Source organism: Dreissena polymorpha, chromosome 7 (assembly GCF_020536995.1).
Source record: "Dreissena polymorpha isolate Duluth1 chromosome 7, UMN_Dpol_1.0, whole genome shotgun sequence".
NCBI classification, from domain to species: domain Eukaryota; kingdom Metazoa; phylum Mollusca; class Bivalvia; order Myida; family Dreissenidae; genus Dreissena; species Dreissena polymorpha.
Window position 1 is genome coordinate 45,053,454 of NC_068361.1, and position 27,388 is coordinate 45,080,841.

Consider the following 27,388-nt stretch of genomic DNA (forward strand, 5'->3'; position numbering starts at 1 on the left):
GACAAACACAGGCGAGCCAGGCAGGTCAGTACTATGGCAGTCCACAACTAACGCAGATACCATTTCCGTACATGATGAACACGCCCAATTTTTATGGACAGGGGTTTATACCCCCGGCAACGCCATCGCCGCCACCAAGCTCGGACATTTTATCATCAATTTTGGAAAGGTTAAATTCTGTTGACAAAAAACTTTCACAACTTGACCAAATTCATCAAACAGTGTCGGGCATAGTTTTGAGAATAGACAAAATAGAGCAACGAATGAATAGCTTTGAAACCCGAATGAAAGAGTTAGAAAAATCGTGTGATTTCAGTGGGAACATGATAGAAAACATAACAAAAAAAACAGAGTGAATTCGACTCAACTCTAAAATCAACGAGTAACTTGCAAAGTCGCGAGGATTCAGTGATCCAGCACGAACATAAATTACAGGCTGAAATAACGGACCTCAAGTGCAGGAGTATGCGGGACAAATTGTTGTTTTTCAAGATACCTGAGGAGCAAGAAGAACAGTGCGACAAAAAATCTTGGAATTCATCGAAACAAAGCTTCACGTGCAAAACGCCCAAACCGAAATCAAGTTGCACAGGGCACATCGGATAGGCCGATACCAGCCAAATAAAGTGCGGCCAATTGTTGCGAAATTCGCATACTACCCGGACAAGGAGAGGGTTCGCAGGGAGTCAAGGGAACTAAAAGGTACCCCTTTCGGAATATCCGAGCAATATCCACAGGAAGTTATGGAGGCCCGACGAAGGCTAGTACCCATCATGAAAAAGGCAAGATCCGAGGGTAAGGAGGCGTATCTCAGGATTGACAAACTGTATATAAACAAGCAAGTGTATAAAGAATAGGACGTTAGTGAGGGTGTCATTAAAATTGTCACATGGAATGTGGAAGGACTAACAGCGTTTAAATGCTCTGATAGTAAGTTTTCATCTTTTCTTTTTCAACTGTCACGATATTATATGTCTTACTGAAACTTGGACAAATAAAGACTCTACCTTAGACCTAAAAGGCTATAGTAAGCCTATTCACTCATTCAGACGATTACAACACCGTAGAGCGAAGCGCTCGAGTGGTGGTATTGTGATTTACATTAAAGACTATATTCGTAAAGGTGTTACATTAGTAAAAAATGACATTGATTGCATTGTTTGGCTTAAATTAGATAAAATGTTTTTTAATATTGAATCAGATGTATATTTATGTGTTATATATATTGCACCTGAAAATTCCCCTGTCCACTCTTTGTATACTTATGATATTTTTCAAACTATTGAATTAGATATTAATTTTTATCAAACCAAAGGAAAGGTATTTTTAACTGGAGACACAAACTCGCGAACGGGAAATAAAGCCGATTACATCGAAAATGATAGGTATATAAGCGATACCGATTTTGATACTGTCCCAATTATTGAAACCTTAATCCCACGCTCAACTTGTGACCTTACTACGAATCGATTTGGAGACAACCTGTTAGATATTTGTAAAGCGACTAATATTCGTATCGTGAACGGACGTTTACATAACGATCAAAATATAGGTAAAATAACGTGCTATATAAATCTTGAAAGTAAAGGGTTTATAGATAATGATAAAAATAAACAAAAGTGGTTTAACGAAGAATGTAAAACCAAACAATCTCAATGTACCAGAGCTATATAATCTTAACAAAAACGAGCGTACACGAGAACAAATGATTGCATCGAAAAAGGATTATAAGTATACTTGTAGAAAAACTAAATTAAAGTACAACACTGATCTAAGCAAGCATATGAACACTATGAGAAGGAAATCACCCCGTGAGTTTTGGAAATTATTTAAACGTAAAACTACATCACAAAACTCAAATACGATACCGTTAATCGAATTCCACGATTATTTCAGTAAATTAGCGGACGAAGGTGACCTAAATATAAACTCGTTTGATTCCGATTCTTTTTACATGAATTTGACAATAGGTTAAACACAGAACCCTCCTACCCCGAACTCGATAATCCTATATCGACAGAAGAAATTATAAGGGCAACCAAACGGTTGAAAAAACAATAAAGCTCATGCGCATGACAATATTATATATGAATATTTTACTGAAACAATCGATGTAATCGTCAGGCCGTTAGAAATATTGTTTAACTACATACTTGATAAAAAGCGTTTTCCGCGCAGCTGGTCATCTGGTATTATAATACCAATTCATAAACGTGGGGACATATCAGATCCAAATAACTATCGGGGAATTACTTTAATAAGTTGTTTTGCGAAATTGTTTACAAGCATATTAAATGAACGGCTTAAACAATGGGCAGAAACGAATGACATTCTAACGGATGCACAATTCGGCTTTAAACCAAACTGTAGCACGGTCGATGCAATATTTATTCTTAATGCACTTATAGAAAAACAGTTTCAGAATAAAGGTAAGCTATACTGTTGTTATATTGACTACCGGAAAGCATATGACGTCATCAATCGCGGCCAATTATGGAGTAAGATGATTAATGTGGGCATCGACGGTAAACTATTAACACTTATTCGATCCATGTACGATGAAGTGAAATTACAGGTTAAACACATGGGTAAATTATCAGACGTATTTAATAGTAACGTCGGCTTATTTCAGGGGGAGATAACCTCGCCCATATTGTTTTCCCTCTTTATTAACGACATCGAATTCGGTTTGCAAAATGGAATAAACGCCGGAATTACACTAGATCAAATATAAATATATCTATTATTATTCGCTGACGACGCGGCTTTATTTTCTGAAACACCGGAGGGTCTTCAAGAATCATTAAACAATTTAGAAACCTACTGCGATAAGTGGAATTTAACGGTAAACATTGAAAAAACAAAGGTCATGGTATTCCGAAAAGGTGGCACAATTAGTAAAACATTAATATAGACATATAAAGGTCAAGAAATAGAAATTGTTAACAATTTTAATTACCTTGGAATTGTCATGTCAAGCGGTGGATCTTTTGCGTCCGCAACAAATACATTGTATGGCAAAGCTTTAAAAGCGATGCATTCTTTGTTCACTCTCACAAAAGACATGAACGTACCTATACATATCATGTTAAATTTATTTAACGCATATGTATCATCAATTTTAAACTATAACTGTGAGGTATGGGGATTTATGAAAGCGGAAAACATTGAGCGCGTCCATCGTAAATTTTGTAAAAGAATATTGAATGTTAAGATGTCAACAAACTCATTATCGCTATATGCCGAAGTTGGTCGATTCCCCTTGTATTTAGACAGATATGTCAGGATCGTGAAATACTTTTTGAAATTATATACTGTTAAAGAGGGTAATTGTATTCTTAAACACATTTTATTATCACAGAGATTAGAAATTGAACGCAAAAATAACACAAACAATTGGTCATCGAAAGTACGGAACATTCTAAACCAAACCGGTTTTAACGATGTATGGCTATTCCCCGAATCTGTGAACTCTAATCAATTAATACCGCTACTTAAAACCAGATTACGAGACCAGTATATCACTAACTGGAATACAAGTGTCACATCATCTAGTTCAATGATTTTATATAAAGAATTGAAACCAATATTCAAAAGATCTGCGTATCTTGATATTGTTGAAAATAAAAAACATAGGAATATTATTGCTAAATTACGTTTGTCGTCTCACAAATTATTAATTGAAACGGGTAGACACCAACACATTGTCAGAGATCAACGCAAATGTGTTTTATGCAACCTCAATGATATCGAGGATGAATATCACTTTGTTATTAAATGTCCTTATTATGCCGATATTAGGAATACATTAATTCCAAAGTATTACAGATCACGACCTAGTATGTTCAAGTTTATCGAACTACTTAATTGTTCAAACAAAATAGTGTTAAGAAAACTTGCCATTTTTTGTTTAAAATGTTTTAAGTTACGAGAAGATGTGCTATATGTGTAGTATAAATGATATATTTTCCACAAATACATTAAGCTTAGAATAATGTTATATTTGTAACAATTATTAAATTTCGTGTTAACATTACATGATCACTTTGTATTAACCCCATACATGTGACATTCTCACTAAAACATGTTGTATGTCATTACTTTTTAAATTGATCTTTCCTCAAAAGGATGTATGTTTTGTATATAATTGTCACGCATGCTGTTATTGCATATGTATGTTTATGGCGATGAGCTGTATGCTTAAGCTAAAATAAAATATTCTGTTCTGTTCTGATAATTGATTGGCAGAAAAATTCGAACATCCAATGGCCAATGATGAATACGAGCGAAAATCGCCTGACAGCCGTTCCAGAAATACCAGGGATGTCATTCTCAAACAAAAATGGTTAATAGCAATAAACAGACATGCATGTAAATATGAAATATAATCGCAATATTTCTGCTAAAACAGGGAATATTTATATTTCAAGAAACTCAGTTAACTCATATGTGACGAGTGTCATACCACCCACTTAACTCCAATGCAGGGGCGTAGATAACCTCCAAACATTGGGGAGGCGGTCCAGTTTCTGTACTGGGAACATAAAGGGGTTAGTATGAGCACGGAGCGTATCTAGAGTCCGTGGTTTGAGAGGGTTGTCCTCTCCCGGCCGTGGTTCCGAAATTTTTTACAATTACAATTAATATGGTGCGTTTTAGGGGAACTTTCATGTTGATAAAAATGCTCGATTTTTGTCTCACGCTCAGTTTGTCATGAAATCAGTTTGTCCAATGCCGCCGACGACGACCCATAAATCGCAACAGTTATTTTTTTCTTTCCAAAAACTCGTGCTAATTAAAACATAAAATAAAGTAAATGTTTATGTATTTTAATGACGGAGTTTAACTAGTGATATGAGAAATGATAACATTAACATTACATTCACAACACACAACCTTGGTGTTGTAGCAGCTATATGAAGTTTCCCTCATCGTCGTCATGCCCACGTAGCGCGATGCCCTGGCGGGCGAGGAACCGTGTGCTGCGTATGATTTGCAGCAGCTGCTTCCGGTTGTCGGCCTTCTCCTTAGCGTGCCCCCGCTGACAGTGTCTCTCCCACGTCACGCGTAGTGGCGGGAAGCGTCACCATTCGCTAGACCGCCTCCTTGTGGCACTCGCTGCCGTCGTGCTTCCAGATCTTCGCGGGACCCTGTTTCCAGTTGGAGAAGCCGTCACTGATGAAGCTGCCGTCCACCTTCGTGTTGCCGATCTTGCCCGTCTTCTTGGCCGCCATGCAGAGATGGTAGAACGCAAGGTCCCGGCTCTGAAAAGAATAACATTGTTAATGTAATAAATTGTTTGTTAAATATTAATGATAATAAAAAAAACACATTATTAAGCAACAATACGAGTATTATTTGTATGTTGTGTTTTTTTTTCTCTCTAAATTTCGTTTGTATTTAGATCGACGTTAGGTTCATAAAAGGTAAGAACGGTCGCAAATTAAAATTTAATACTAATATACATACCTCATCGTAGTGGAGCCATGTGAACGAATCAAACCAACTAGATTGGAATGAACGCTGTTCTGGCTTTTTCTTCCCGATTGTACGCTTAGGAAAAGCAAAATTTCGAGGCTGATTAGGAATACTCATTTTGAACATTAAACAATTACATATATGATATTGGTTCAATGATTTCTAATAAAAAATAACTGTTATACTTAGAGAACAAAACTATTTTCAATAAAATTAATGTTTTTCACGCGTATATTTACTCAAAACTCCAGGGGTAAGTGGTTAGAGCCCTGCTGAGGGTAACCTTTTTTATTCTTTTTTAATGTTATTTTTTATTCGTACTGAAGCTTTTTAGATCCAATATTTACATTTATCAATATAAAGCATTTAATGACAAACTTCAAAACATGCCAAAATCTGCGAAAACGCCCCTTAAAGTGTCAGTTACCTTTGAATTAAAGCGATCAATCAAAATTAAAAAAATAGCCTGTCCTTAATCAAAACACCGACAGTGCAATCACGGAAAAGAACAATAAAACAATTAACGCAACGACATTTACCCGGGCCCCTGGTTTATGACACCTAACAATGGATATTGACACATCACTATTGGCAACCTTGGAGCAGACGGAGAGGGGACACATGGCTTCTGCACTGACGGCGCGTGAATACAAAAATACTGGTTTGGGGGCGGCGATTTTTGGGAATTTTACGTTTTATTTTCATAACGACGATTAGCCGAAATATTGGGGAGGCGGCCGCTGGCCCTGCCGCCTCATTACCCCTACAATGTTGGTAAATGTTAGACTTATTGTTTGTCCTGGAAATATCTTTTAACTTAAAAGAAATGTCATCTTCAAAGTTCAAACAAAGCATAATTACTGTATTCACAATTTCACAGTTATTGAACATCGTTGACTTTCATAATAACATTTTGTCAGGGGCGTATCTGGAAAATTAAAAGTGGTATTCATATAAAACTTCTTCGGTAAACATCTTGAAATGAGGTTTCTTCATATAGCATTTGAGAATAATTGCTGAAATAAAAAGCTGTTATAAGTTGATAAACGCCTGTTTCGTCATATCGCTGTCATGCAAAAGCCGAGTCCGACATTATTGCGCTTTGTTCCCTGAGTGCTATATAAAGAAAAGCCAGGTACAAGGATATTGATGACCAATCCTCACACAGGTTATGTGGCCGGGCTGGGGATCAAACCCGGGATCCTCGGATTTGGAATCCAGCGCTCGACCAACTGGGCTGGCTGGCACGAACCGCATGGTGAATCATAACGAACTTTTTATTATAATGACACATTCAACAAAACGCAAAACGAGTGTGTCTCATTAATAAATCATCATAACATGATTGGTCAAACAATATTCATATAATAAACTACGAAAAAACAACACTTTAAAGCAGAGAGAGAAAAGCTGACAGGCAGATTCAACTTAAGGTAATAAATACGAGTGAAACACGTTTCTGAAAGTCAGTCTTCATTGTGGAGACGTGTTCCCCTTAGTTAATTACAATGCATGGCAAATGAGCTGTGCATGAGCACGAATAATGGCTTTGTAAATTGAATGCTTGTTCTACAAGCCTCGTAAGTATTTCGTTACAAGACCATTTAAACATGAGTTGACTTTAAATGTGTTTTTTGCCAAATACGAATTAATGTTGCAAACCAAATATTCTTGTATGCTTACGTGTGGATAAAAAGCAACTATTTTTACATACAATTGATATAAGGCGTGTGGTATGCATTAAATACAGCGCATGTTTGGTGATTGAATGACTTATGTATCAAAGTAGATGTGCTCAAATAATGTGATGCCGTGTTTTTATTGACGTATTTATAATGGCCTATTGCTTTCCATTATGGGCAGTTCACCGAGTATAGTTTTCCCGCCTTCATACCCCACGCAAGAAGACATCCGCGTCCGTCACACCGCCATGAGAAACGTCGACCGCTACTTCGTGAAACTGCACGAGAAAATCGCACTCAAGCAGAAACCGGAAGAGGTGGTTCACATTCGCGATGGGGTCGAGAGTCACGTGCGAAATCTGCTTACTCTCGCGGAAAACGTGGACCCGAGATTTCGCGTGTGTTCCGACGGGATTGTGAAAATAGGCAGCGTGTACGAAGGGACGAAACTGTGCGTGTTAGACGAATTTAACTACGCACTGGAATTGGCGGAGTTGTCTTTTCATGATGACGACATAAAAGTAGAGGATCTTAATCACCCAGAAAACGGGTTTGATGTGAAAGTGTTCGTCGAGGAAAAGAAGGGCCTCAATGAATTCGCCGAGAGCTGGAAAAGCATGATACAAGATCAATATCTCGTCGGCAAGCGGTCAACGCGTGCCAAGAAAGACGGAATACTAGACACGTTCTTCAAACTCACGCGTAAGGTACATGGTCACGCGAGTCCGATTGAAACAAAGTTCGGTATTTTAAAACCGCTTGGTTTGGTGGAGCTTTTTGGGAATCACATCCGTTTAAAACTTACACTGACGCAGCAATGGGAGGAGTACCGAGAGTCGAAACGGTTCCAAGGGAAAACTGTGCATGAGGTTATAGTTACTCTAACACCGGTGATACGCTGGACGCACTTGAACGAATTCTTGTTTGAGGACGACCCAGTCAACGAGACCATTTATAACGAGGCGATATCGGCGGATGTTTTCCATCTGACGCCCTGCGAAAGCGGAAACTTTAGAAAATGGTTTCCGGTTATTGAAACGCGTGTCATGAAGTCTGTTTTACCAAAACATATTAAAGCCTTCTGCGTAGTCAAGTTTTTATTTAACGGAATGGATAGCAACAGAAAATGTAAATACTTTCGGGGATTACGGCTTGACCTTGTTGATTCATATGCATTGAAAATGATTTTCCTTTCGCTGGTTGATACGTGTCCGTGTTTGACCTACTCCGAGTATGAACTGTACGATTGCGTAATGCACATGCTGAATCACGTGTACGATCGCCTGTACGACCTGGACACAAGTGGCGCTTGCACGATATATCGTCACGTGGTTATTCAGCGGGAAACTCAAACATCGTGCGATCAACATTTAATTGGTTTACATAAGTCAGCACTTACTGAAATGTTAAAACACGACTTGAAATTTTGGATCGGAGAGAAAGAAAAATATGATTTGAGCAAAGATGTTTTTGGGCTTATGACAATAGTAGACCGAATTGAAAACATTTTACAAAATTTAAATCCGGGAAAATAAAGATACTGTTTATAGTAACAGCAAAAAACAACAACAACTGAGAGTGCTTTTATTTCGTATTAAAGTATTGTTTTAATAAACATGCATATATGTTTTTATGTGTGCTATTAGTGACTTTAAACGTTGTGAAGTCATGCTGATTAATATCTAGACAAGCAAAGTATTCAATTGGTAACGTGTTTTACCCTTACGTTGTTTTACAATAACATTAGTTAGGCAGCGTGATATCGGGCACTGGTTAGGCTGATTTGGGGCGTGCAATCGGGCACTGGTTAGGCTGATAGGTGGCGTGAAATCGGGCACTGGTTAGGCTGATGGGCGGCGTGATATCGGGATCTGGTTAGGCTGATAGGCAGCGTGATATCGGACACTGATTGGGCTCATAGGCAGCGTGATATCGGGCACTGATTGGGCTGATAGGCAGCGTGATATCGGGAACTGATTGGGCTGATGGGCGGCGTGGTATCGGGCACTGATTAGGCTGATGGGCAACGTGATATGGGGCACTGGTTAGACTGAAAGGCAGCGTTATGTCGGGAACTGGTTAGGCTGATGGGCGGCGTGGTATCAGGCACTGATTGGGCTGATGGGCAACGTGATATGGGGCACTGGTTAGACTGAAAGGCAGCGTGATGTCGGGAACTGGTTAGGCTGATAGGCAGCGTGATATCGGGAACCGGTTGGGCTGATGGGCAGCGTGATATGGGGCACTGGTTAGACTGATAGGCAGCGTGATGTCGGGAACTGGTTAGGCTGATAGGCGGCGTGATATCGGGCACTAGTTAGGCTGATGGGTAGCGCGATATCGAGCACTGATTTGGCTGATGGGCAGCGTGATATCGGGCACTGGTTAGGCTGATTGGGGCGTGATATCGGGTACTGGTTAGAATGATAGGCAACGTGATATCGGGCACTGGTTAGGCTGATAGGCAACATGATATCGGGCACTGGTTAGGCTAATGGGCAGCGTGATATCGGGCACTGATTGCTCTGATGGGCAGCGTGATATCGGGCACTGGTTAAGCTGATTTGGGCGTGATATCGTGCACTGGTTTGGCTGACGGGGAGCGTGATATCGGGCACTGGTTAGGCTGATAGACGGCGTGATATCGGGCACCGGTTAGGCTGATGGGCGGCGTGATATCGAGCACTGATTTGGCTGATGGGCAGCGTGAAATCGGGCACTGGTTAAGCTGATTGGGGCGTGAAATCGGGTACTGGTTAGGCTGATAGAAAGCGTGATATCGGGCACTGGTTAGGCTGAAAGGCGGCGTGATATCGGGCACTGGTTAGGCTGATGGGCGGCGTGATATCGGGCACTGATAAGTCTGGTGGGCAGCGTGATATCTGGCACTGGTTAAGCTGATTGGGGGCGTGATATCGTGAACTGGTTAGGCTGATGGGCGGCGTAATATTGGGCACTGGTAAGGCTGATTGGCGGCGTGATATTGGGCACTGCTTAGGCTAATGGGCGGCGCGATATCGGGCACTGATTAGGCTGATGGGTGGCGTGATATCGGGCACTGGTTAGGCTGATGAGCAGCGTGATATCGGGCACTGGTTAGGCTGATGGGCTGCGTGATATCGGACACTGGTTAGGCTAATAGTCAGCGATATATTGGGCACTGGTTAGGCTGATTGGGGGCGGGATATCGGGCACTGGTTAGGCTGATGAGCAGCGTGATATCAGGCACTGGTTAGGCTTATGGACGGCGTGAAATCGGGCACTGGTTAGGCTAATAGGCAGCGATATATCGGGCACTGGTTAGGCTGATGTACGGCGTGATATTGGGCACTGTTTAGGCTGATTGGGGGCGTGATATCGGGCACTAGCTAGGCTGATAGGCAGCGTGATATTGGGCACTGGTTAGGCTGATGGGCGGCGTGAAATCGGGCACTGGTTATAGGCTGATAGGCAGCGTGATATCGGGCACTGGTTAGGCTGATTGGGGCGTGATATCGGGCCCTGTTAGGCTGATAGACGGCGTGATATCGGGCACTTGTTAGGCTGATAGGCGGCGTGCAATCGGGCACTGATAAGTCTGGTGGGCAGCGTGATATCTGGCACTGGTTAAGCTGATTGGGGGCGTGATATCGTGAACTGGTTAGGCTGATTAGCAGCGTGATATCGGGCACTGGTTAGGCTTATGTACGGGGTGATATCGGCCACTGGTTAGGCTGATGAGCAGCGTGATATCGGGTACTGGTTAGGCTTATGGACGGCGTGATATCGGGCACAGGTTAGGCTAATAGGCAGCGTTATATCGGGCACTGATTAGGCTGATGTGCGGCGTAATATCGGGCACTGGTTAGGCTGATGAGCAGCGTGATATTTGGCACTGGTTATGCTGATGGGCGGCGTGATATCGGGTACTGGTTAGGATAATAGGCAGCGTGATATCGGGCACATGTTAGGCTGGTGTACGGCGTGATATCGGGTACTGTTTAGGCTGATTGGGGACGTGATATCGGGCACTGGCTAGGCTGATTGGCAGCGTGATATTGGGCACTGGTTAGGCTGATGGGCGGCGTGATAGCGGGCACTGGTTAGGCTAATCGGCGGTGTGATATCGGGCACTGGTTAGGCTGATGGGCAGCTTCATATGGGGCACTGGTTAGGCTGATGGGCGGCATGATATCGGGTTCTGGTAAGCCTGATGGGCGGCGTGATATCGGGCACAGGTTAGGCTGATGGGCGGCGTGATATCGGGCACTGGTTAGGCTGATAGGCAGCGTGATATCGGGCACTGGTTAGGCTGATGGGCGTCGTGAAATCGGGCACTGGTTAGGCTGATAGGCAGCGTGATATCGGGCTCTGGTTAGGCTGATGGGCGGAGTGATATCGGGCACTGGTTACGCTGATTGGGGACGTGATGTCGGGCACTGGTTAGGCTGATAGATGGCGTGATATCGGGCACTGGTTAGGCTGTTAGGCAGCGTGATATCTTGCACTGGTTAGGCTGATGGGCGGCGTGATATCGGGCACTGGTTAGGCTGATAGGCGGCGTGATATCGGACACTGGTTACGCTGATAGGCAGCGTGATATCGGACACTTGTTAGGCTGATAGGCATCGTGACATCGGGCACTGGTTAGGCTGATGGGCGGCGTGATATTGGGCACTGGTTAGGCTGATGAGCAGCGTGATATCGGGCACTGGTTAGGCTGATGGGCGGCGTGATATTGGGCACTGGTTAGGCTGATGGGAAATATGTAATTTTAAGAATCATCCAGCTTAATCTTCCAACTTAGAACGTCATTTTTTTTGTCCAACTGACGTTAACAATTTAACGATTAATTAATTTGACAGAGCGCTAGGTATCATATTAGAATCCAGAAAATGTATCAGGAGTGTAATTATTGTTACCAATCCTTTACTTAAGACAATTACACATCATCTTTAAAATACAGGACAGTACATACAACTGAACACTTGACAAAAACTGATCGAAGCTCGGTCAGCCTTGCAGCGGTCGATGACAAAACTTTTGGGTTTTAAACTAGTGTAAATGCAGATTGAAACCGTCAAAGTATAATGCAATATATCATGAAATATATACGCGTCTTAGAAGGAGGCCGTAAATAAATCGTGATGAAAATAAACATATTTTATAGCTTGGTAAAAATGAAAATTTATAGTATCTTGAAGAAGTGAATGAGGTGAAAAACGATCTCAATTTCATGAACGTGTAGCCGGAAAACGCTTGCTTCATTTTATGAACGAGTGAACTGCACCAAAAATAAGTTAATCATAATCATCACTTTAGACTACTCGCTGAAAGATCACTTTAGTCTACTCGCTAAAAGATCACTTTAGTCTACTCGCTGAAAGATCACTTTAGTCTACTCGCTGAAAGATCACTTTAGTCTACTCGCTGAACGATCATTTTAGTCGACGCGCTGAAAGATCACTTTAATCTACTCGCTTAAAGATCACTTTAGTCGACGCGCTGAAGTGATCACTTTAGTCGACGCTCTGAAAGATCACTTTAGTCGACTCGCTGAAAGAACGTCTTTCTATTGTTAAAAGAAAATTCACTCGACGGCAATATTGCATTCTGGTTCAAGTTTCACCACAGATGCAAAGTGGTGATTTACAATATTGCACATGTATAGCTGTGCACGTTGTGAATACCGTTTAATTCCAAGTCTTAAGTGAAACATCTAGCGATATAATAATGTAGGGTATATATTTACTTTATAATGGAGTTGATTAAAACTGCAAATACTGAATAAAACAGAACATTTGTTTTCGCCGAGATTTCTGCTGTCCAATTCCATATTTGTTGACGGCAAAGATTTGAGTATATGTTTGCGCGAGTTGTCATATGTTTTCATCTACATGTATTTGTTTTTAATTTTCGCAACTGATATGACTTATTTGCCCTGACTGTATCGTGGAAATCGATTTAATGGTACTTCTTCACAAGAAGGAAAAATGACAATTGTGAAACAAATTCGTGTCAAGAAATACTTCATGGATTATATTGAAACAAGCAAAAATAGTCCTGACTGAGAAAACTGCAATAAATATGTGTTCGTTTATTGATAGCTATCAACCGCAAAATAAAAATAATCATCGATAATTAAACAAAAACAAGCATAAGCGGTGCAACGTTTAATTACCAACTAGTATTTAACAGTCTGCGTGGTATAACTGTTGCGGGTTAGCTTTTGCTTCGAGATCCCGAGTTCGAGCCCACTTCACTCACAATTTTTATGTCCCCCACTACTATAGTGGGGGACATATTGTTTTTGCCCTTTCTGTTGGTTGGTTGGTCTGTTGGTTGGTTGGTTGGTCTGTTTGCGCCAACTTTAACATTTTGCAATAACTTTTGCTATATTGAATATAGCAACTTGGTATTTGGCATGCATGTGTATCTCATGGAGCTGCACATTTTTGAGTGGTGAAAGGTCAAGGTCATCCTTCAAGGTCAGAGGTCAAATATATGTGGCCATAATCGCTCATTTTATGAATACTTTTGCAATATTGAAGATAGCAACTTGATATTTGGCATGCACGTGTATCTCATGGAGCTGCACATTTTGAGTGGTGAAAGGTCAAGGTCATCCTTCAAGGTCAGAGGTCAAATATATGTGGCCCAAACCTCTTATTTTATGAATACTTTTTGCAATATTGAAGATAGCAACTTGATATTTGGCATGAATGTGTATCTTATGGAGCTGCACATTTTGAGTGGTGAAAGGTCAAGGTCAAGGTCATCCTTCAAGGTCAGAGGTCAAATATATGTGGCCCAAATCGCTGATTTTATGAATACTTTTGCAATATTGAAGATAGCAACTTGATATTTGGCATGCATGTGTTTCTCATGGAGCTGCACATTTTGAGTGGTGAAAGGTCAAGGTCAAGGTCATCCTTCAAGGTCAAATATATGGGTCAAAATTGCTCATGTAATGTCACTTCTGCAATATTGAAGCTAGCAATTTTATATTTGAAATGCATGTGTATCTCACGGAGCTGCACATTTTGAGTGGTGAAGGGTCAAGGTCAAGGTCATCCTTCAAGGTCAAACGTCATATAGGGGGACATTGTGTTTCACAAACACATCTTGTTGTATATATTTTTCTTGTAATAATTATTATTCACGTATGTTCCAAATATTATATATTTAGTAAAAAAATCATCAATGACATTTTTCAAAAATACGAAAATTTGTGAACAATTCTCTTTAAGATGAAGATTTGTGTTTTGTGTTTTTATATAAGTCTTAGTTTGTTTTTCAAACCGCATTTTTTTGGTTTCCCAGCCAACGTCTGTGTATAAGTCGTTTATCGAGACAACGTTAGAATAACCAGTCACAGCAGCAAAGTTTCTGTTTCGATAGTTGCCAAGTGTTCCTTTTCATCGTAACCAACATTTGTCAATTATTGCATTCAAATATAAGAGTTTACGCATTATAAATGAAAAACAATAACATCAAACTTCTGGCGATTTGCGTTTAGGAATATGTTAACGAAGGCGCTTCAGCTGTATTCGTTTCCATGCGTTGACTTTAAGAATTATTAATTTATGTGTTAAATCAATCTTATATTCTAATATGATGATGGCTATTAACAATAAATACATACAAATGTTAATTTGAATGTAATCATCAAAGATATGATATACTTGAGTAGTTATGAACTAATGACAAAAACATGAGTAAGATAATAATTAAACAAAGATCAAGTCGTCCTGAAAAAGAGTGTGTAGAAAAACATATCTGAAAATATATAGTAGCATCTAATACTAAACATGTCGTAAAATTAACAAACAATGAAAACAAGAAAATAAGTTATATATATATATATATATATATATATATATATATATATATATATGATTGTGACATTTATGAATGACTTGGCATGAATAACTGACCTTTTGAAGAACTTAAAAATTAAAATATACGAACAGTTAACGTCTTCTATTGAAGATGACGTCTCATATGGGGAATTATTGCTGGGAAAGATATGTTCTATCATCCGCTATGAAAGTTTTGGTCTGATTATGTTAAGAAAGCAACGCCAACAACTCTATTCTGCGGCGGATCATATTTTTTGAAAATATATACAACACAAATTAACAGGTTAATCATATGCATGAATAATATATATTTTAAAAGGTGAATGTCATAAACTAAGCATACAAATATACGATATTGTAAAATTGAGAAAAGTCAGACAATTTGCTATACACTATTGATAAAAGTGTACAAGTCAATGGCATCTTGAGAAAATAAAAAGAATTACATTACTTTTGGGATATATGCAGTTTGAATCTAAAGAAAGTAAAAACATAACACACAAAATAATATAAAACTTGAAAATATGCACTATATACAGAATAAAGGTTAAATATGATTTTAAAATGTGATGTTAGAGACAGGCACTCACTAATACGTTACGTTCTTTTAGGTTTACACACAATAAGATGAACATTGATAAAAACTGTTGTTAAACTTGAACTTTATCTAAATTAGCTATATTTCCTTTGTTTCGTCTTTTTTGACATATGTATATTCTTTTAAATGTGTATTTGTCTTTAATGTTACACGTGCAATGATGAATCATTTTTGCAGCGTTTGATTTTACATCGCTGACACCTGCATCTGGTTATGACGGCTGCATGAAGTTATTGTTTGATGTAGAAAATGATCTTTTTTGTAACAAGGTTTCCCCTTTGAAAGAAATAAATCGTCTCCTTTTATGAATTATCGCCTAGTGTAGTAGTAGGTGTCCATTTCGCCGTCCCTCGGTGCGAATAGGTTGTCCAACTCCTCGCGGATTTCCTCGAAACTCGGACGTCTGTTTGCTTCGTACGACCAGCATCTCGTCATGACGGCATACCATCTGAAATGTAAACATTTCAATCATCATAGTAGAACGCATGCGGGTTTATTTTTCTTTTAATTCGCGGACTTGGAAATGAAGGGCGTGGAAGCTTTCGTTTTAAAAGAATAAAATAATGAGCGAAGATCTAACCAAAAAGTCCTGTTGAAGCTTTATATGTGTTATTTTTTTATTTTTTGTTAAAAGGGATGTGTTTGAAATCAAAAGTACCGGTATTTACAAGTGAAAACCTGGTAACCCGCGCCACGAATTTCATATTTTGTATAAAACCTAAAGGAATGTCCTCCCTTGTAATTTCCAAGCTAACAGAAGGTCACGTGTTCAATCCCCTTCTGTAATCTCAAACGACTCCCGAGGAGACGGATTCGAGAGCGTTCCAATAAGTCTTAGGCGTACGATGAAATCGAGCTCAAATAAATATGTTAAAACTTATCTTTTTAAACGACAAGCATAAGTATTAAAATATATTACCCAAAGTCCTGTCGAACCTTATTTTTGTGTAAAATGTGAAATTTTTTTTTTAAAGTTGTGTTTTTGGAATCAAAAGTAAAAACAAGTGCAAACCTGATACCCATGCCAAGAAATTCACATTGTATATTACATCTTAACAATTTACTCCCCATTCACCGCGTAGCGAGGGTGGTCACGGGTTCGATGTTCACTACGGTAACGTTCTTTAGATTTCCTCCAAAGACACCAAGTACTGGTTCTAACCAGGAAACGGACTCGATAGCGTTCCAATAAGCCTCAGGCTTTCGAGCTATCGAGCTCAAAAAGCATATGTTTAAACTAAGTAATCGAACTGCATCGCTCACCCTCACTGGACTCAAACCTGACACCGGTGGCATTCGAGCCCAGCACCCGAGGATGTAGGTACCACATTATGTCCTACAACTGGTACTCAAGAACCCGCCAACCGGGAATTTAGGTACCATTTTATGACCTACAACTGGTACTCAAGAACCCTCCACCCGGGGATGTAGGTACCATGTTATGACCTACAAATTACTGGTCCTCAAGAACCCGCCAGCCGGGAATGTAGGTATCATGTTATGACCGTCAATGGCTACTCACGTGTCGTCACACTGTTCCGGTTTCTCGAGACGCAGACCTTTCTTGATGCGTGTCGGCACATCGCGGCTCTGGATCTTTCCGTACGGCGTCTGACCTGCAACACGGGCGGAATGCGTTACCATGAAGCGAGATTTCAAAAAGGTGTTAAGTGTTTGTAATTCTCGTTTAGGATAACTGCATCATGAACATTGCAAAACAAAAGCAGTCAACTTTCAGTATGTGGCTGCGCTTTAAGCTATGTATTAAAATACCGTCCGCGGTGAGAGACTGCGTCTGTATAGTTTTGATACATTTTTATTTTATATTATGATTAGTTCGATTTCGTAATTAGGTAACCAATTTGCAGACGTATCAACTGTCATGGAAAAATGAGTATTGAATGTAATAATTTAATATGTTAATACCGAGTGCGGATACCTTCAAGAGTGCGACCGAGTGTGTTAATGATTTTCATACCTAGTGAGAATATCTCCCGGAGTGTGACAAAATGTGTTAATGATTTTCATACCGAGTGAGGATACTTTCCAGAGTGCGGCCGAGTTTGTTAATAATTTTCATACCGAGTGAGAATATCTCCCAGAGTGTGACGGCGTATGACCACACATCACTCCTCTCAGTGGCGTCGCGCGTCGATTTCATGCACTCGGGCGCCACCCACTTGATAGGTATGTTCTCTTCCTCCTGTAGGTAAAGAATTACAAATCTGTGTATGTGAAAACGGGGCTTCATGCGTGTGCGAAAAGAAATCTTACACATACTGATTTAATATACCTCGCTATGAGAAAACCGGGTTTTATGCATGTGCGTTAAGAGTTATCCCAAATCGACATGTGCCGTTGTCACAGGCTAATCAGGGACGACACTTTCCGCCTAAATTGGATTTTCGATACGAAGAGACTCCCTTCAAACGACAAATGCTATAACAATGAAAAGTGTCGTCCCAGATTAGCATGTGCAGTCCACACAGGAGGATCAGGGACGACAATGTCCTCCTTACTTGATTTTCGCTAAGAAGGACTTCACGTAAGCAAAAAACTCGTAAACGCAAGAAGCGTCGTGCCTTATACGCATGCGCAGTCTGCACGGATTACTCTGCGACGACACATTACGCACATGCATCAAGTCCAGTTTTCAAATGGCGCGGCTCGTTTAAATTTTTTATGTGTGATAATATCGTTTTCATTGCAGCAGGACTTGGCGAGTTAAGCGGATCAATTATTTTTAGAGGAGCTTTTTCACGTTTTGGCAAATTGACACAAAAATAAAAAAAGTTTCAGATTTGCAAATTTTCGTTGTAGTTTTAAACTTTGTAAGGAACAGTATTTACTGACCATTTACCATGCTCTAAAATATCCATTATATGCATCTTTTGACGATTTAAAAACCTGAACATTATAAAGCGTTGCAACCCGAAACGATTGAATAATTTGGATAAGTGTTGTTGTCGTTATATATTGTGACACTGCGAGGATTGCTTATATAAAGTATAAAATACATTGTTCATTATATGAGCACGAATGGCCTAGTGGTGTATTTGACTTTTACGCCGGTGGTCAGTGGTTCGAGCACAGTTGAGGGTTACTTTTGTCTTTCTTTAAGTTTATTCTTGTTTTGTACTGGAGCTTTTTAGATCCAATGTTTACATTTATAAAAATAAAGCATTTAATGACAAACTTCAATACATGCTAAAATCTGTGAAAAGGTCCCTTTCAACAAAAGTGCATGTAGGGCATTTGGTTTAATTATTTTACAAAGCGCACGTGGGAATGTTTGTTAAAGATGAAATGAAACCAATGGTTTAGCAGGAACTGGGGAAGAATTAATCCTCCAACTAACCAGTAGATTATTCGAGCATTCAAAACAAGTCTACATCTTTTGTATAAGAATCCGTGTTTATGCATCGAAATCAATAACAGTTTCAGTTTCACGTGCTCATTTGAATACAACAAGCGATATACACATGCACCCATGCGTAAAGAATAGTTTTATCCCCAGTCATGTGATATACCATCACGATGACTGGATAATAGAGCAGATTGGTTTACAAATATTTGGAGATTTAGGGTAACATATGTACGCCTGACAGCAACTAAAAAATGCAGTCATAATTGGATCGCGACAAAATTGAATGTTCGTGATCAAATACGTTTCTTTGTAATCGTGCCTTGAAGCACTGGTAAATCACTATTCATCCTATCATTTAGCCGCGTTTCGGAAATAGTGGGCTTAATGCATGTGCGTAAATTGTCATCTCAGATTAGCTTGCGCAGTCCGCTAATCAGGGACGACACTTTTCCGCTTTTATGTTTTTTTTTTCTTTGAAAGGAAGTCCCTTATTAGCGAAAATCCAGTTCAGGCGAAAAGTGTCGTCCCTTATTAGCCTGTGTGCACATGCTAATCTTGGGCGACACTGAACGCACCTGCACTGAACGCACATGTATTAAGCCCAGTTTTCCCAGAACGTGGCTCATTTAATCGAGTTCAAGGTTGAAGATTTAAGAAGCGTCCGACGCTCACCTCGGCGACACCGCCCTCCTCGTTGTGGGCCGGCTGCGGTCCGAACCCCGTGATCTTCACCTCGTACAGGAAGTTGAGAAGCACGTTCCGGGCCGCCAAGCGGCGGTGAACAACCTGAATATCAGAGTTAACGTTAAGTAATTGCGCTGCTAAATCATGGGCGATAACTATCAAAAATGTAATAAAATATGCATGGACGGTTCCTTAATAAAGATTGTAGCATATGGGCGTTTAGTGTGTATGATATTAGTGTGTATGCTGTTAAAAGCAATAACTAAGTAAAGGTGCTAGCACATGGGCGGTTCATAATAATAATAAGGGACGCCTATAGGGGTTCCTTAGTTGGAGTCACGCATAACGGTAACGAGATAAGGTTGCTAACACATGGGTGGTTACTTAGAAAAAGTGCTTATTAATATACATATAACTTAGTTTGAGTCGTTCATAAGCTTTAAATTAGTTAAAGTGGCTAACACATGTGTGGTTACTTGGAGGCGGTTCTCTGCATGCAGGACGCCACTCACCGATTTGGATGCCAAGTACTCCATTCCCTTTGCGACGTCCAGTCCAAACCGGAAGAGGTTGTCCTGGAGCTGAATGGTTACGTTGCCTTGTTGCTTCGCGAGGTAGTCCTTCAGCGTCCCGTTTTCGCAGTGTTCGTGAACAATGAAGGGGCCAACTGAACGACACATAAAAAGATACCGATACTACGAAATCAATGAGCAGCGTCCTGCAAAAACTAGGCTTAATTCATATGCGTGAAGTGTCGCCCTCAATTAGCACTTGCAGTCCGCACAGGCTTATACAGGACGAAACTTTCCCTACTAGTAAGTATTATTATACGTATTTTAACTAAGTATAGACTGTCTTTAACACCCCCCCCAAAAAAAACCCACAAAAAAACAAACACACAAATCCGTAAAAGGGGAAAGTTTCGTCCCTTATTTGCCGCGGACGACACTTTGCGGACAGGCATGTCGTCCCATATTTGTCGCGGACGACACTTTGCGGACAGGCATGAAGCCCAGTTTTCAACGAACGAAGTTCAAATTGTAGTGAAACACCGAGAAGAAAGACGCGGTGCCATAAGGACTTGCATATAGACCGATACAGACGGTGAGAAATACAGACGTATACTAATTGTGGTGGAATTGGTTTTTGACCTCAAACTTTTGTTACATCGTTTTCTTATTAACACTTACCTTGTTCCGCTGAAACTAAGAGCAGTGCCAAAACGATGATGAGATAATTTAGCTTTTTATTCAAGTTTGCAATATCCAACTTGTCGCCCCGGACTTACTGACGGACTGACCGACGATATGTCGGACAGATTGACCACCGGAATATCTGATTACTGAGCGATGGAATGACAGACACATCTTGAAAATCGGCCGGATAGGATTAAAGTATGGTGGGCACTTCAGAAAGACATATAGAGAGACCGAAAGCGTTTGAGCTAAAATAAATTAGAAAGTTAAAAACGCTACCTTAAGTATTAACATAAAATCAATTATACTTTCTAAATTAGGAAGTATACATATAACAATACATATATCAGAAGCACGCACTCATGTGGTCGTCGGTGACGGCAGCAATGAACTTGAGGATGTTCGGATGGTTGCCGACATAGTTGCCCAGGAAATTGATCTTCGTGTTCATCAAGTTCCGGTCGTTATCGTTAAAATTCTCTGAATGACGAATACATACTTAGACAGAAATTACGCAATGAACGTGTTAAGTATCTAATGTTATTAATGTAAAACATCCAATTGTGAAACAACAGTTTACAACAAACTTCTTCTGGCAATTTGGTTTAAAAACGTAAATAGTAAATTATGTTGAATTGAAATACAATTTACATTCGTTAACTCAAACTCATCCGTTTTGTACAGATGATGTATTATGCACAGTATCTTGATGTTTAAGCACAACATGTGTTTATTCATTTAGAATTTGTGAGTGACACAACTTACCTTTCAACGTTTTAGCCACCACTGTCTCTCGGCTTTTTCCGCGTTCTAACGTCGCCTTGTAAATATACGCAAAACGGCCCGTCGTGATCTTGCTGTCGAGTGTTATGTCGCTACGTCGCAGTAGCGGAACGTTAATGACGTTTACGTCGGCGCCGCCAGGAAGGTAGATATCCTCCGACATAGGGCGATTGTTCTGTAACGTATAACATTACTTCTTTCTGCAAAAAACCTTCATGGAAACGCATGACATTATTTTCTGTTAGTCATTCAGAAAATCAGGAATTCATTAACGTTAAAGTTAAATAAAAACAGATTGTTTATTGAAAAACCATTGCTAGATCAATTATTACAAAGGCAAACTCAAGGTTAAAGTTCCTATACAGAAATAGTAAGTTCTTAACGTTGCACACCAGAAAACTCCTTGTCATGTCTCTTATACAGTGCCACTTTGACTATGCCTGCTCTTTTTGGTACCCTGGTCTTATTCAGTCACTTAAAAATAGGCTTCAAACTACACAAAACAAGATGATTAGGTTTGTTCTGAATATGGATAACAGATCACATGTTGGTCAAGAACAGTTTTCACATTTAGGTTGGCTGCCTGTTTCAAAAAGAGTAGAAGAGATCATACTTTGTCATGTACATAAGATTAAAAATGGCCTTGCACCAGAGTATATGGGTGATAATTTTAAGCCAGTGTATGGCGTACATAATCGTTGTACTAAGTCTAATATGGTAGCTCAGCCAGAATCTGATCATTTTGCTGAAAATTTTACATTTGAAGACTCTGGTCGTTTTTCCAAACCAAGAGTAGGAAGTTTTGGTTCTAAAACATTTACATATAATGGTATCCGTTTATGGAACAATCTTCCTCAAAACATCAGGGATGTACCTAAACCTAACAATTTCAAGGATGCCATCAAGAAACAGTTTTTAGAGTCTTTATAGCTTTTTATAGTATAATTTTTATTACGAATTTTATGTTCTGTTAAAATACTGTGATACATTTTTAAGTCTTATGATCAATAAGATGCAAGAATCTCATAATTATTCTTAAACTTATAGTATGCTACAAAGTGTGTTTATTAACTACATATACAGTGTGTAACTTTCTTATGCAACTTCTGTGATAATAATGAACATGTGATTATATTTATTCATTCTTAATCAGTAATATACTTTATTAAAATCTAATACATGACTGTTTCATGGTTAGTGCCACCAATAACAAGGACCACAATGGAAATAAGTGAAAATCATTTTTCTCTTTTTTGTGTTATCCTTGGAATTGTGTGTGCATTCCATTGTTTGCTATGTATATTGCTGTGATAATATATTTTATATTGTCTGCATTATGTAGTAACTATGTAATGTTCATATGTTTACCAAATAAAATCAATCAATCAAATGAAGACTGCAAATGGTGCAACATGTGTGGGTGTGGGACTGGCCTTAATAACGTTGTCAACGGCACAACATGTTTTTAGAGATTAACACATACAACATCGTAAATGGTGCAAGAGTGGGAGTTTGTTCTGGTTCGGCATAATAATTTGATTATTCTGCTGTGGTCGATCAACGTCTACAGCCAAATGTTTTCATTCGTCGTCATTATCACAATTACGTTAACAAGTTCATTTAAGAAATACTGTTTATTAAATTTTAATGATAGTCACACATATGAATATTTCAACATCACTCTCTCAGCGCCCCATATGCTAATAATACATATGAATCACGTTGCATCATCAACGGATTTTTTTCTCTTTTAGTTGTTTTTTATATCACTAAACCAGCCATAACACATACATTCTACATAACACATACGTCATAAAGCTTGATTTGTTTCTCGTTTGAGCTGTAACTCGGGTTCTCCACACCCTTCGGCGGCCGGTGTGGCGGCTGAGCACTGTCTGCGCCTGGGCCGTAGCGGGACTGACGGTAGCGCCTGGTGACGGCACGAGTGACGCGGGCTACTGGTTCCGGGTTCTTGATGACGCCCATTCGCACCAGCACCACCATCACGATGATGCATATGATCACAAAAGCGATGACGCCTGCAAGGTGAAGTGAACGATGGACATTCTTTTCATGGTAGCGTAACAAAAAGAGCACAAGCTATTAACATTAATTAAGTTTTGTGTTAACGAGTAAGAGTTCATTGACCATCGACGTCAGCTATCCATGGTTTTGGTGAGCAAAACATATGAGACAAGTTCCATTTAAATCAGGAAAAGGGTATAAAGACAAATGAAGTGGACACAACAATTAACACGAACGTGCACACTTGAAAATTTAAAAGTACATGTGTGACCTTGAACTTTGTGGAGGTCACGCATCTTCTACACATCGTGTGTAATGATGTTAATGAAGTTTTTTTGTACACATAATGATGTTAGTGAAGTTTTATGTACAAATATTTAACATACATTAAAACGGTCCAAGATTTGGAAACGATACTAGGGCTTGAATATTTAACCATCCAGGGGGACCTTGTATTACAACTTCATAAAAAAATCAAAGCAAAAGGAAATAATGGAACTGTGCACTTATGTATCTCGGCATTTGGTATTTAAGCAATATTTTGATAGTATTGAAAGCATTACAATTCATCATCAAGGTAGATTGGGTATTTTTAAGTAATCACAAGATCCCGTTTCAACGACGTACATACGTGCTTACGAATGGGTTCCTCACTTTACTTAATATTTATGCCACTCCAGCCCTTATTTTGAACACTCATAGCGGTGCTTTTTGTTAGAATCGCATTCTTATCGAGAATCTTATCCTTTGTGTGAATGTGGAAACCCGGTAAGAATCAAATAAAGCTACCATACATTACAGTTTCTGAAGTACATACAGGAAAGGACGTATCGTGTTTGATAAATATTGACGTAGACCCACTCTCATTTTTCGACAGGCTTGGTAATTCCTGCATTAATATTCAACTAATATTGCTTGGGGTTGAACAAATGTCGTCCGAAGCGACACTTACCGATTGCGACACCGGCCACCACACCTGCGCTCAAGCCTGGCTCGTCGGGCTTCTCTGAAATTGGAGAAATGACATTGTTAAACTCATGAAAATCTCGGACCTCTTCAAACAAATAGTTGCTAAAATACAAGCAAATTAATCATACAAATATCGAATTAACAGAAATTTGAAAGAATTATTACGTAAGTTGAACTTTCCAAAAACTTTCTTCTCTACTAAATTATTTTCTAAGTCAGCGGTTAAGCATCGTATATGAGGAATTCACAAACATATACCTGAATGCGAACGGTGATTAAGATTCCGTTCGTACCAAGCTTTTTACCGGAACAGTTGACTGCTTTTATTACAAACGGTATCATTTTCTTTGGAATAAACGCCTTCTTGCAATAACTCGCTTTTGAATAGCATTTTGTCTGTCCATCTAATGATTGGTTGCTAAATATGAATCTGTTCCGGATGACTGAGGGTGGGTGGAGGTATGGAACCTACCAACCGCCGAGCAGAGATTTGACAGGAACCAGCATAGCTGAAACCTCCGCGCAGAGATTTGACAGGAACCAGCATAGCTGGATCAAATCCCTGCATTAATAACCAACCACGTGATGATAGCCCAGCCACGTGATACAATAGTTTTATCGTTGTTTTAACTTTTTTTTTTACTTTAGGTTATTTATGTTTTCATATTAACCTAAACTAATACACTATTTCTAAAAAGTATAATTAAATGATACTACTTTTCGTAATATAATACTTAAACAACAACAACAAAAATCCTACCAAATCTGATAGGATTTTCTTGTGATGGCAGAGATTGTATGTAAAAGCAAGGGATGACAACTCTGCGTGGAGATTGGGTGCCTACCTGTTTTGACTGATTTCTGCGCGAACGCCTCAGTGATGTCTGTCTTATTAATGGAACTCAGCTGCGCGTAGAAGGAGATCTTATACACCGTGTTGGGCGTCAAACCCGCGACATCCAGGAAGGTGGTGGTGCTGGTCAGATAGTAAACCTTGGGCTGCGTGTCATCCTGAGTGGGATACAAACGTTAGTGAACACGTGGTCCACGGGATTACATTTATATCAAAGAACTGATTCCAATGGGTAATTTCTTCACACATTGTGTGCGGAATGGGTTCGCACAAGACATCTCAATGCATGAAGTAATACGCGATTGAATAGATACTTTACAAAATCAGAGAACTAACCTATTTAAGATTTAATTGATATATTAAATGAATTTTATTTCGAATTCGAAAAAAAAACACTACATATATTGAACATGCATGCCCTCAACTGATAATACTACTTACAGTTACTGTTGTAAAAAATGTGATTATCATTAAAAGCACAATATAATATGTTTCAAATAGTGATACAAATACGATAACGACCTTGATTATTAAAATGAAACCACCTGAAATTAATTGGCGGTTATGTTAATGCTGTTGCTGCTGATCAATCATGTTTTTCGGTAAAATTTGATGTTAGTAAAGTAAGACTGGTAACAACAATAATAATGATGGGGATGGTAATAATCAGATTGATGATGATGAACATAACTTACAGAGAACGCTACATAGATGATGATGGGTAAACTATCGTAGCATGCTTTGACTGTAGGAAGGTCCCACTGGATCCGGAAGCTGTCTGGCCTCGTGTTGGTGATACGGATGTTTTCAGGCCCAGAATCTAGAAGGGGTCAAATCCTTTTAAGTCATTTTATGAACCATTTTTGTACTAGTATATTACGTCATAAATTTCAATTGGCTTCATCATGGTTCCAACAGTGCGTTACATTCGCCCGCTTGTATTATTGATGTTGCCACTTCCCCATGTTTACTAATTTGTGCATTTACCAGGATAGAAAAGATGAATCAACAGATGAAGACCGGATCATTAAATTCTAACAACCAAAACGTACATCCATTTGAAACAAAGGACAAGGTGTATGAAACAAACGACATCACTAAAACATTGGGAATGCAATGTAACTCTTAAGAAGGCATAAACATTCAACCAAATAAAGTTACCGATTTGGGAAGATTTACGCTCAATTGCGTTTGTACTGAAACCTTAAGCAACGAACCGAAAACACCCTAACAACACCGCAAAGCGAGTTGTGAAAAAAACAACAACAGACGATTTCCGTGAGTGATATTGTTTAAAACAAAGAAGACCTCCGAGAGGAAATAGAAACAAGTTGAACTCCCTCCCTCCCTCCCTCCCTCCCTCCCTCCCTCCCTCCCTCCCTCCCTCCTCCCTCCCTCCTCCCTCCCTCCCTCCCTCCCTCCCTCCCTCCCTCCCTCCCTCCCTCCCTCCCTCCCTCCCTCCCTCCCTCCCTCCCTCCCCTCCCTCCCTCCCTCCCTCCCTCCCTCCCTCCCTCCCTCCCTCCCTCCCTCCCTCCCTCCCTCCTCTCCTCTCTCTCTCTCTCTCTCTCTCTACTCTCCTCCTCCCTCCCTCCCTCCCTCCCTCCCTGCCTTCATCTCACTCCGATCTCTCTCTTCCTCTCCTCTCTCTATCCCCTTCTACCTCTCCTCAGCACTCCCTAACTCCCCTCCTGCCTTCCTCACTCCCCCTCTCTCTCTCTTTCTCTCTCTCTCTCTCTCTCTCTCTCTCGCTCTCTCGCTCTCTCTTTTTCTCTCTCTCTCTCTCTCTCTCTCTCTCTCTCTCTCTTTTGCACAAGAAAGCAAAACTGACAGTTTTAAAAGAACAATGAAAATAATCCTCATTTTCATATGTATCATTTTAATAAACCTCTACTTTTGTGATAAATTGTATGTA

The 27,388-nt window shown here is 39.8% G+C and overlaps 1 protein-coding gene across 5 annotated transcripts in view; it reads right to left on the reverse strand.

Moving 5' to 3' along the window:
* Window positions 1-15,021: 15,021 nt before the first annotated feature.
* LOC127839217 (uncharacterized) overlaps window positions 15,022-27,388 on the reverse strand; it is a 65,792-nt gene continuing 53,425 nt past the window's right edge. For all 5 annotated transcript variants that reach the window (XM_052367498.1, XM_052367499.1, XM_052367496.1 and 2 more), the window contains exons 18-28: window positions 26,172-26,296; window positions 25,469-25,634; window positions 24,607-24,660; window positions 23,439-23,668; window positions 21,612-21,804; window positions 21,207-21,326; window positions 20,163-20,317; window positions 19,639-19,752; window positions 17,682-17,802; window positions 17,122-17,215; window positions 15,022-16,047 (exon numbers count right to left, since the gene is read on the reverse strand). In XM_052367498.1, coding sequence (XP_052223458.1) covers window positions 15,909-16,047; window positions 17,122-17,215; window positions 17,682-17,802; window positions 19,639-19,752; window positions 20,163-20,317; window positions 21,207-21,326; window positions 21,612-21,804; window positions 23,439-23,668; window positions 24,607-24,660; window positions 25,469-25,634; window positions 26,172-26,296 — 1,511 coding nt within the window. In that variant the 3' untranslated portion in view covers window positions 15,022-15,908. The remainder of the gene's footprint in view (window positions 16,048-17,121; window positions 17,216-17,681; window positions 17,803-19,638; window positions 19,753-20,162; window positions 20,318-21,206; window positions 21,327-21,611; window positions 21,805-23,438; window positions 23,669-24,606; window positions 24,661-25,468; window positions 25,635-26,171; window positions 26,297-27,388) is intronic.